The following is an 11,629-nucleotide window of genomic DNA, read 5'->3' as shown; positions in this document are numbered from 1 at the left end:
CGGGGGATCTGGGGTGCGACCGGGCCGGGAATTGATCCGGAGATATCCAATCCGGCTGTTTTTCTTTTTCTTTTTTTTTTTTTTTTTACCCTTTATCGATAGATATAAAGCCTGTCAGCCACCACACCTCCCTCCCTCACAGTCGAGTCCAGTAAACTCCAATCCCGCACATTCCAGCGCACCCAGAGTCCAGAACACAAAATGCCCCGAGAATACGCCCCCCGCTCCACGAAGCGGAAAACCCACGACTTCGACGACCACCACGACGACAACTCCGCTCCCCAGCACGCCCACGCGCGGAAGAAGATCACCCTCCCGAAGAAAGAACACAAATACCCGTCGGTCAACGAGCTAAAGAAACGTATCCGGGATGTGAAGCGGCTGCTCAACAAGGCGGATCTGCCCGCGGACGCGCGCATCGTGCAGGAGCGCGCGCTGTCGGGGTACGAAAAGGATCTGGAGGATGAGCTAAAGAGACGCGATCGGTCGAAGATGATTAAGAAGTATCATTTTGTGCGGTTTTTGGGTATGTGTCCCCCCCACAAATCTACCATCCATTCATTCATATCCACCTGTTCATCCCACCCCACCCGGGTCTATCTTATACAAATTCTCTCTCAACCGTTTATCTCCGTTACATCCAATGCTAACATGTGAATGTGAATGTGGGAATATAGACCGCAAAACCGCCACCAAAGAAATCTCCCGCCTGCAACGGTTGGAAAAAGAAACCAACGCCTCCACCACTTTATCCGCCTCCACCAAGACGCAGAAACTGGCCTCTCTGGCGGAGAAACTGCGCGTCGCGCGGGTGAATCTCAATTACACGATTTACTACCCGCTGGCGGAGAAGTACATTGCTCTTTATGCGGCGGAGGGGCGGAAGAAGGAGGAGGATAAGAAGGAGAAGAAAGATAAGAAGAAGGCACAAGGGGAGGAGGACGACAGTGAGGGTGAGGGTGAGGGCGAGGGTGAGGGCCGGACTAGACACATCCACATCCATGCGACGCTGGCGGACAAGCCGGCGATGTGGCATGTTGTGGAGAAGTGTATGCGGGAGAAGACGTTGGATTTGTTGCGGGAGGGGAAGTTGGATGGGGCTGGGAATAGTGCGAGTGCGAGTGTGGGTGGAGAGGGGAAGAAGGAGAAAGGTGGAGAGAAGAGTGGGAAGAAGAATCGGGAGGAGAAGCCCGAGAAGGCTCGGAAGACGACGGACGATCACCGGAAGAAGGCGAAGACGTCTGCTACTGCTGCTGCTGCTGCTGCTGCTGCGAAGGATACCAAGATGCAGGACGATGGGGACGACAGTGACGGTGGTTTCTTCGAGATGTGATATCCTCTAGATATCTAGAGATGTCCCCTGGGCCGGTCCAGCGTGCTGCGATGTGATGATGCATTTCCGGAGTTGGTTGTTTATTCCACTATCACTATCGTCTTCTGAACAGTGTAGGCTATTGCCACGATACCCAATGTATTCAATTCAATTGTTTCCATTCAGTTGTTGTCCGAGTAGTTACACAGTAGCTCGCCCAGACCAGACGCCCACCCATTGACCGATATGCAAGGTGAAAAGAAAAGAAAAGAAAAGAGCACAGTTTTGAATCTAAATGATCGGAAGTGAAGCACCATCCAACTCCGGCTTCTCCGTCCCCTCTAGATAGCGAAGAAAGAACAAACGAGAAGAACAGTTCAGCTGAGACAGACTGCAGCTGGAATGTGCAGTGGATGCTCGGCCCGCCGCCAAAGTCAACCGAACCCCTTCACTCCCCCGAGTTACGGACTGACTGACCGGCTTCGCAAAGTTCATCATTTCATATCTCATAGCACGCTCACGACTTCGGAGCAGCGCTTTTAGGATGTCGATGTCGATGCCAATGTCAGCTGTCCATTCAACCTGTCTACATCTGGCATCTGACACCGTCACAGTTTCCAGAACCGTAAACAATCCACCGAACGAGGGACCGCTCAAACCGCTACCGCTGAATACAAAGCAAACGAGAGACGGGAAAGTAAGTCAAGATCGGATCCTAGCGAACGCGGTTTACATGACCAGGCAGCCTCCAGTACCGCCACCTTCAGTGTGTCGACGACGTCCTGCGCCGAGTGCCGTGATGCCGCCTACACCGAACGTGTCCGCCTCGTCGTCATCTTCGTTGTAGATCCTCTGGGCTTCGCGGGCGCGGCGCCGTCGTCTTCTGGTCCCGGCTCCGCCGCCGCCCGCCTCCTCGCTGGCCATCATGTAGTTCGCCCATTTGCGATCCAGTCTGCTCGCGCCGTCGAGATCGCCCCGAAGAACCCGCTTATTGTGCTCGTCTACGGTCATCTGCCAAGCGTAGAAGCATTTCAGATGGATGATCTCGCGGGGGTAGATGGACGGTGCTGGCGGAGGGGTGATGCAGGAGGGAATCATAGTCGTGGACTGGTCCGGAGCAACGGTCTCGGGGAGAACATTCACGTCTTGCAGGGACTTGCGCGCCGCGCGGGGGAGGTGGGCGTTGCTGGACAGCACCTCGCGGATGCCCGCCCAGGTCACATTGGCGCAGTCGAAGACGACCAGACGCAGGCCCACGCAGGGGAGTTTCTCGCTGTAGCCGCGCTTGCGCACGCGCAGGCTGGCTTCCATCAGGGTGAGGTCTGATACGCGGGTGTTGTCCATTTCGACAGAGCGGATGGAGGGGCAGTTCTTCACGATCTGCAGCATTCCGATGTCCCCGAGACTCTCGCAGTAGCTGATGTTGAGATGCTGCAGGTTTGCCGCGCACGGAGACTTGGCCACCTCAAGCAGCGTGTTGTTGGTGAGCTTCTCCATATCCTCCAGGTCAAGACGGGTCAGACGGGGCGTGGTCCGGATCACAGCCATGACCGAGTCGTCGCCGAGTTCGGAGCACTGAGAAAGCTGCAGGGTTTCGAGGTCAGGGACATTGTGAGCGAGAATCTTCAGCCCGTTATCCGTCAGCTCCGAGCATTGGTGGATATCCAGATGCTTCCACCGCCGGGGAGGGACAATCGGACGGTCCGTAAGGAGGTCAATTTCTGGGTCTAGACCGTGGACAAGCGCCTGCAGGCACTCGTCTGTAACACCGGTTCGGCTCATGACCAGGCGCTCTAGGGTGTTCCGTTCATACAGCTGCAACGCGAACTCGACGTCATCAAAGCCACTGATTTCACTAGCCCGGAGATCCTTCAGCTTTCCACACGCGGCAACGACCTTCTTCAGCCCCGACGTATCGACGCCAGTGCACCAGGACACATTCAACGTCTCAAGTTGCGGACACGACTGCGCGATGATCTTCATGGCCGAGTTGCCGACGCCAGCCAAACCGGACAGGTTGATGTATTCCAAGCGTGTATTCCGCAGAAGGAAGTAATGGATGGACGACTTGTCGATGCGACATCCCTCCAGGGAGAAATTCACCACATTGCGACACACGTCAGTGATGCGCTCGCCTTCCGTCTGCCACTTGTCCTTCAACTGGACGCAGCCTCGAAGATTGAGGTCGCGAACGAACGGACCGCCGGACGTGATCAGCTTCACCAAACCATCACTCGGGATATCGCGGTAGTAGTCAGTGGTGTCAACCTCAGTCCACAACTGTCCATCAAAGCACATCTTATTCCACGTCTTAGAGACCGCCGAGCAGCGGACAATCTCCTTCGGCGGGAGGAACTGGAAGATCCGCATCTTCAGCTCATCGGGCATACTACCCCAGAAATCAAAGACCTTCTTCGGCTTCGGCGACAACCGTGCTGCAGCAGCCTCATCAACCGCATCCGCTCCCGACGGAGACCCTCGCGAGCCCGGTCGCATATCTACAGGCAACGGAATGGTGCGCGGTTGAGAGGCATTGGGGGAGTCGGAGCCGACGAGACGGATTCGGGCATTTCCATCACACTCTGACGGAGAACCCGACGAGCCCGAGGTTATGGGACGGGCGTTCAGGCCGCCATAGAGCTGGGATGTGCTTCCATTGCGCAGACAAGGGGCGTATGTGGATTGCGAGAGCGACACGCAGGACAGCGAAGCCTTGCCATCGCGGCGATACCCGGTGGAAGCGGATCGGCCCCGCCGGGTCAAACTGGGAGAAGAGGAGATGCGCTGAAGGCTTTGCAGCAGCTTGTGGCGCCCCTTCAGCTTGGGAGGTTGGGCCAATGGAATCTGCCCGGTCGAGGAAGCCGGACTGGCAGGGGAGACGGCCTCGGCGATTTCGTCAGGGTCTGCGGTAGCCATGACGGACGGCGGTGTTCAAATCCGGTCCACAGAGGTCCTAACAAAAGTCCCAACGGGTGTCTCACGGATGATGGTCTCGATGGAGGGGTTATGAGGTTAGGATCGCAGGCAGCGGACAATTGGCGGGCAGCCGAACTATCGCCAGACAGAGTCTGTCAGCGAGAGCGTGGATTGTCGCAAGGTCGTCCTAGACGGACATAGTGAAGCCAGCCCCGTTCCGCAAGTGTGTATGTTATCGAAACCGAGACGACGGCAATAGCACACGCGCAAACGCAACGAGCAGAACACGCTTCAAATCCGTTCCGGCGGATGAAAGGCAGAAGGGAAGGTGAGAGAGGAACAGAGTCAGCTGGGCAGAGCAGAGGGGAAGTCGGCGAGTCCTTCTGCGAGGGACCGTCCCGATTGTACCATGGGACTCCGGGTCCGCGTAACCCCGGGGCAGCGGCCGCGAGTGCGGGAGAATCCAGCAAAGACTTGGATTTCAAAAGTCAGGTCGGGGGTTGCAGACGTCAGTGGGCATCATCCGGGATGGCGGGGGGGGAGCAGCACAGGAGAAGAAGCTTTGTAGCGAAGATGCAGAAGAAAAATGAAGAAGAGAGAAGAGCGAGAGGCTAGAGGGGAAGGGGAAGAGGAAGAGTAGGATGACCGACTGACAGTAAGAAACGGAGTAACAGACAGACGGGCTGGATCCCGTCAGGTAACTGGTAAGGCGGGTCAGCCGACGGGCGGGTCAACCACCTTTTCAACTGCCATGGTATTTATTCTCTGTCTGGTGTTATTCACTATGGAGGACAGCATATTCTTCTAATAAACATATCCTACTCCACCCATTGTCCCTATCCCGATCAAATAATCCAAAAGAACAGAATACAGAATACAACCCAACAGACAGCATCACCACAATACCAAACCACTGAATACAAAATACAAAATACAAAATACCCCACAGGCTTATCGATAGGTAAGCCCCCCCCCTTCTCCCCCGGCCCCACTGGTGGCTGTCGCGGCGGAGTCGCAGTGTGAGTTCGAACGCGTCTGGCCGTTCTGGCCGTCTGACTTTCCGGGTCTCAATCCCATGCCGCCTGCCCGATTCCAGAATCCCCCGCCAACCAGTTGGAAGGGGAGTTTCACTGATCGAATTCACCAGATAAGAAGGTGGTCTCATGAGGGTTCGAGTCAGAGGGTATTGTCGGCTGATGCCCCGGATTCTTATTCAAGATAAGGTGAAGAAGATAGATAGATTGTTCGATAGGTAGATAGGTAGATACGGTATGGTTACAGTCGGTACCAGGCCTCCGCTGGTGGGGCCTGGTCACTGTTGCTGTCGCTGTCACTGGCTTCATTGTTAGTGCGTAATGCTGTTACTGATGTAGATAATACAGTTAGGCCAGCACATCATCCCCACTCGGTATGGGGACATACACAGTAGCATAGAAAGCAAGCAAACAAACAGCTGAATAGAAACAATACAACCCTCAGAGTTGAGATCAAGCATTGACTGCTCTCTCATTCACCAGCCCCTCTACACAGCGGAGGACAGACATATTCTACCTTACATACTTTACCATAGTAACTACTTTGTACTACCAAACTGACTGTAACAAGGCCCATCCGGATATATCCCCTGTCCGTGTCCACCGGGAGGCAAATAATAAGCAGTGTACCGAGTACGTATGTAGTGAATGCACCGCCCCAGCCCGCCAACTACGTACACTACCTGTAGTTATACTCCGTGTATACTCTGTACCTAGTAAGTAATCATCCCCACCGCTCAATCCCCCCAATCCAAACCCAATGGCGGAACCGGATATGTGCCTGGCCAATGAGAGTGGTATTCGGCTGTTTCTTTCTGGGCTGCGTTTTCTGATAGGTAATAAGAGATAGACAGGGGAGAGGGGACAGGAGACAGGGGAGGTGTAGGGGAGGGAGACTAGAGAGAGGCGATACTGTAGACTAGACGCTAAAATACTGGAAGTAGACAGGCAGCCCGACAGGCAACGCCACTTACCAGGTTGATACAGAGACACATAGTACACATCACAGTTAACAGTAAGATATTATGTACCTATTTATGTAAGTAACGTATGCATCTGCTGTCTGACAGTTCACACTTGCCTAAGTACCTAAGTACTACTGCCTACTTACTTACGTAGTACATAGTCAGGAGAAGTTACTCGGTACCTGTCTATTTCCTACCTGCCTACCTGCCTACCTGCCGACTTACCTACTTACCTAGCAAACAAATACTCTCTACTACAGAGTACCGATAAACCAAGTCAAATATGATGTCTATACCAACCACCTATATAATACACTAAACACTCTGCCCAGCTAATTAAAAGTAAAGTGATAGATCAGCCCAGATCAACTCGGCTCCGCTCCCATCCATCCATCCATCCATCCATCTGTCTGTCTATCTGTCTGCCTGCCTATCACATCCCATCCCATCCCATCCCATCACACAACAAATTAGGACTTGTGAACTGTGATAGGCAAGGTTTCTCCATCCATCTATCCAGGGCTAGACCCGTCCGATATCCATCCCTCCTTCTTATAAGTAACCAGGTAAGATCTATTTTTACAATGCTCGGTGGGACAAGGCAGCGGCAGTGGCAGTGACAGACACTGGCAGACAGTGGCACAGAAACCTAAGATTGTCTCAGACTCTCGGTATTCAGCTCATTCTCTTAGTACACTCTCTCATACATACATATCCAGACAGACGACCTATCTACTACCCATCCAGTCTGGATAGGATTGCTGTTCTTAGGAGGCTGGTACGGGACCGTCTACTATATAATCATCCACGAGGTATCTAGATAGCTAACCCGGACAGACATAACCATAGATACTTAGTTTGCCAGCAGACCGACTTACTCTTTAGTTAGTCACAGGTACTAGAAGGTAGTTAGTAACTAACTACAAGTTAACTAGAGCGGGAGAAGTCTACTCCAGACGCCACACTATACCACCACACTAACACGTACACAGTAAGAGGAAGCACTACAACCCTAGTCACCTCCACCCCCATCACCGGATATCCATGTGGTCGCCGTGGTGGAAACGGAAAGTCTGCAGGACCCAATTCTTGATCTCTATTCGTGCCCGCTTAATCGAAATGACAGCGTAGGTCCACCGAGTATATACCAGTGGGACTGAGACTGAGACGGTCAGCAACTGTGCTGTGCTGCGCTGTGCTGTAGCGCAGTATACTACCTTGATAGAGTCTAGATAGGTGGGTGGTGGGGAGTAACACGTAATAGGTAATAGGTAATAGGTAATAGGTAATAGGTCAGGGAACACGACCTGAGGATAACAGGAAGTGGGAAATAGGTAGTAGTAATGGAATGGGTAGAGGGTATATGGAATCTTTCATGCATGTCTTTCTTCTTTCTCTCTCTCTCTCTCTCTTCTCATTTAATCCCCCGGCCATGCATGGAATCAAATCGGGTCCAAGTAAATGCAAAACATCTTCTAACCAAAAGAACACAATATGATGATAATGATCATGGTGATGATGATGGGGTATCTCCGTCTCCACCTTCTCTCTTTCTCTCTCTCTCTCTCTCTCTCTCTCTATACAACCCGACCCATTGGCCTGCCTGCCTGCCTGCCGGCCTATCTGCCGGTCTTCCGTAAATAAATTCGGACGTTCGCCTTGACTCCACCACATTCATACCCCTCGCTCCGACACCCCGAACTCGTTCTTTTTCTCATTTCTGATCGTAAGCGCCATCTCATCTGAGGCATCTGCATCTGCATCTGATACAATGGTCGTTTTCAAGGTTTCGCGTCTCGGCTTCGCCCCGGAAGCTGTTGTTCTGGTTCGAGGGTCGATATAGATCGCCATTTGACCCCCATTTCCAATATACTAGCATGTCATGGCACACGCTGTCGGCCAGGTTGTCTACTTCAGCTGTCGATCATCCACGGATGCTCCAGCACTTCGCTGATCGTCAACCGGTTGTCCACGTCCCGGTCGAGCATCCGCCGGATCAGGTCAATGCAGTCCTCGGAGAAGGGGAGGAAGGGCACGCGGAGGGGGTGGTCGAGGATCTCGTCGACATTGTAGAAGGGGTTTTCCTTGTACACAATAGTATAAAGCAAAATTCCGAGAGCCCAGATGTCCTGCTCTTTGCCTCGGTAGGATTTGCCTTGAAGGACCTCGGGGGCCGCGTAATCTGCCAAAGTCAGCTACGCATTCAAAAAAATGAAACACGAAAGGAATACTCACCAATAGTGCCCACAAAGACGTCGAAAGGTCCGTTCTTGATATAAGCTGCGCTTCCAAAGTCGATCAGCTTGATCCGGCCCTCGCCGTCGAGGATGACGTTCTCGTCCTTGATATCGCGATGCACAACTAGCGCCTTCGTATGTAGATGGTGAATCGCGTCCGCGACTTGCTTGAAGATGTTCCGACACTCCGCTTCGTCCATATTCGCCTTCAATTCAATGTAGTCGAAAAGATCCATTCCCGGCAGCCCGTGTGGCGTCATCTCGATGTAATAGTTGATGTCATCCTCGAAGAACCCCTCCATTTCCACGATGTTGGGGTGTTTCAGACCGTCGCGTCGGAGATAGTCCAGAACGTGGATTTCCAATGGCACAGTCCCGAGACGACGATCTCGAGTCCAGGTATCGACCAGGATTCGCTTCTTCGTGACATACTTGAGCACGACCTTCTTGGTCGGGATCTTCTTCATGCGCGCAAGCTTGACTTCTCCGTAGGCCCCCTGGCCCATCTCCTCCAGAATCACATAGTCCGAGATCGTTCGCTTCTTGGGTGTCTCCTTCGCACCCGCTGGTTTCACTTCAGGCACCGGCTGGACCGGCTTGTCCGTGAGCGGTTCAGATGCCGCTTCATTCAGCTGCTGGCTCAATGTGGATGTCGGTATGTGGGTCTCAACCGACGTCCGCTCCGTCGGGAGAGCATGAGGACTCGACGTCCTTGACGGTAGATTCGACATGGAGACCACGGATGGGCTGTCGGTCTGGGATGGCACAGAAGGGCTGGGGGAAGGGAAACTTGCTGGAGCTGCGGAGTGGATATGTCTCGAGTAGCTCACCCACAGTGCATAGACGAGCTCGGTAACAGCCTCAAACTCTTCGCCGTGGTCGCCTGACGACTCCTCTCGTTGCTTGGGGAAAATCGTGCCGCTTTTGGCAACACGCATCTGAACGTCGACTGCAATCGATGAGCCGTCCCGGTGGGTGGCTGCAAGACCAGATGGCTCCAGGAAGACCGAGGCCACATTGGACTTTCCGTCTCGGAGGATGGATAGAGTGCGTGCTCTGCGGAACCTGGGCTCTGAGATCACAAGCCCATCCACCAAAGGAACCCCCTCCTCTTCAGCCAGCACACTGAGCAGGCTATCAAATCCGGGTATGAGGTCATTAATATGCAGCCCTTCCGGTCGCTCGTGACCAAACAAGGCTGCCGAAAAGACGGAGTTGGAGCTGACAATTTTCAAAGTCGACGATGACAACACCATCATACCAGCGACGTGGGGGAAGCTAGAGATCCGAAGGCACCTCGGGCTCTCGTCCTTGAAGACAACCGATGGTATACAGACACCGGCGGACGTGCGGGTTGCAAAGTACTTGGTTTTGGCGATCTCGCTAAGACCTCTGTCAATCGGTCCCTGGAGGCAGTCTGTAGGAAGATGAGGAAGAAGTTCTGTGATCTGGTCACCCGACCGTGCCGCTCCTTGACCCCAAATCTTTTCGACGTCACCAGTGGCGTCACTGATATGCCACGAGTCGTCACACTGAACAAACGCGACGTTCTCCTGGATCTCCTCCAGCACCCAGATCAAACCTCCCCGCTTCTCCATCACCCAGATGCTGGCAGAGCCCTTTTTACCGTCCCGCTTCTCGATAGGCACGACGTCGCCGCACAGGAGGACGCCCCGTGACTTGGTCGCTGGGTGATTCAGCTGCCGGGTGCTCGATCCGTATCCGTCGTCTGTCTGGGCTCTCCTGGGCGGTCTCGCGCGAGAGGGAGGTTTGCTGAGCAGTTGTGCCGTCACCCCGTTGCCCATCCCCATGGGTCTCTGGTTCCCCGGCTTGGCACGGGTTTTATCTGACGAAGGCTGGAGCCTTGCTGCGGCATCGGTGGTGGGATCCCGGAGCTTCGATTCAATCCACTCTCGGCGGTCCTTCTGTACCACCTCCAGGATACTTAGCTTCCGGAGCTCCGCTTGTGTGACACCAAAGATAAGACATGAGATGTCATTCGCCGCCAGGATGGTCCAGGGCTCATGCGACTCGGTCCTGAACACGGCTTGTGACGCCGGTGCCCACTTGCTGCTGTGCGTGTGTAGGACCGGGACCGGGAAGCCATACCCCAGCGTTGACGAACTGGTTGGTGATAGAGGGTCCGCAGAGGTATAGGGTGCTAGAGTCTCCATCAGCTTGTCCGGGACAGTCACGGAGCCGGAATCAGTGTAAGTACGTTTTTTTATGCTTACGCGCCTGGACGGGGCGTACGGCCTCTCCGCCTTGTAGCGGAAAGGCAGGTCATCCGATACCTGGCCGGGGGACCGCAAGGAGTCTAATGAGCCATGCTCCAGGGTCGTCTCTCTGATCGGGTCCGTAGTAGGCTGTGGCTGTGTAAACGCTCTATCGAAGATGTTTCCAGTGTCCATGTCGGCGGGGCCCGTCATGGGGCCCCGCGACAAGGTGTAGTTGTAGCGGTCATCCCTCCCCGAAAGGCTGGTCTTCGACAGGAAGTCTACCACGCTTTGGGTATCGGCATCGCCACCAAGGCGGGCTTGCGCGCTGGCGAGCCCCGATCCGTTGTTGGTCCACCCAAAGCGGTCGCGCATGAAGTCTATCGATCGCTTCAGGATGTTGTGTCGGCTATTGAGCAGCTCCTCGGACTGTTGCGCAAAGGAAAAGGAATGTAACGATTCGCAGGGGAAGCGGTGCAGATCTTCCAAGGTGCCGACCTCGTCGGTCGAGGGGAGGCGGATGGAGTGGGCTCTGGACGAGGAGGTGGAGCGCGGTGAGGGCGAATGGCTACGTGAGGTGATGGGTGCCAGGGACGAGGCAGACATGTTCGGAAGGGTAAAGACTCGGGATGGTTGTTGACGTATGCGATCTAGACCAGATGGGCCAATTCCATGGTCGTGGTCCAGCAGAGAAGACCTGCAGAAGAGAAATAGAAAGTTCCTTTTAGTTTCTGCCTGCGTGTTTGCGCTAATGCATCCCCAATGCTCGAGCATGCAAGGAGATCTTGTCTATCGGCCACTTACCTCGAGAGGTGGTCGTACCCCGACGAAAGGGTTTCCGCCGAGCATCTCATCGAGTCCTCTGTTTGCTCCGAGAGACGTCTCAAGAAGGGGTCCGGCTCGGGCGACGCTGAAAGGGGTCCCACGGGGGACGACAATGGACTTGGTT

At 54.2% G+C, this 11,629-nt stretch overlaps 3 protein-coding genes across 3 annotated transcripts; 1 reads left to right on the top strand and 2 right to left on the bottom strand.

Annotated features, from left to right (window-relative positions):
* The first annotated feature begins 117 nt into the window (after nt 1-117).
* BO70DRAFT_329317 (Efg1 domain-containing protein) lies at nt 118-1,461 on the top strand. The gene is made up of 2 exons (XM_025540777.1): nt 118-526; nt 678-1,461. Exons 1-2 carry the CDS (start codon nt 202-204, stop codon nt 1,331-1,333), a joined length of 981 nt encoding a protein of 326 aa, XP_025403522.1. The 5' UTR covers nt 118-201; the 3' UTR covers nt 1,334-1,461.
* Nucleotides 1,462-1,931: 470 nt separating this feature from the next.
* BO70DRAFT_84277 (F-box domain protein) lies at nt 1,932-4,432 on the bottom strand. Its single transcript, XM_025548776.1, has one exon. The coding sequence runs from the start codon at nt 4,226-4,228 to the stop codon at nt 2,042-2,044; it is 2,187 nt and encodes a 728-aa protein (XP_025403521.1). The 5' UTR covers nt 4,229-4,432; the 3' UTR covers nt 1,932-2,041.
* A 3,708-nt stretch (nt 4,433-8,140) lies between these two features.
* BO70DRAFT_392735 (serine/threonine-protein kinase) lies at nt 8,141-11,286 on the bottom strand (the record flags this gene model as incomplete). Its single annotated transcript, XM_025546304.1, has 2 exons — nt 8,141-8,409; nt 8,463-11,286. 2 exons carry the CDS (start codon nt 11,284-11,286, stop codon nt 8,141-8,143), a joined length of 3,093 nt encoding a protein of 1,030 aa, XP_025403520.1.
* Nucleotides 11,287-11,629: the final 343 nt, after the last annotated feature.

This window comes from Aspergillus heteromorphus (genome assembly GCF_003184545.1).
Source record: "Aspergillus heteromorphus CBS 117.55 chromosome Unknown BO70scaffold_2, whole genome shotgun sequence".
NCBI lineage: Eukaryota > Fungi > Ascomycota > Eurotiomycetes > Eurotiales > Aspergillaceae > Aspergillus > Aspergillus heteromorphus.
The sequence above is the reverse complement of the archived record's forward strand: the minus strand, read 5'-3'. Positions and strand labels throughout refer to the sequence as shown.

Bases quoted from the DNA above. Each gene is read 5' to 3' on its own strand.
- BO70DRAFT_84277 (XM_025548776.1), bottom strand. From the start codon at position 4,228: ATGGCTACCGCAGACCCTGACGAAATCGCCGAGGCCGTCTCCCCTGCC.
- BO70DRAFT_329317 (XM_025540777.1), top strand. From the start codon at position 202: ATGCCCCGAGAATACGCCCCCCGCTCCACGAAGCGGAAAACCCACGAC. The intron at 527-677 runs GTATGTGTCCCC...GTGGGAATATAG, and splicing joins TCATTTTGTGCGGTTTTTGG to ACCGCAAAACCGCCACCAAA.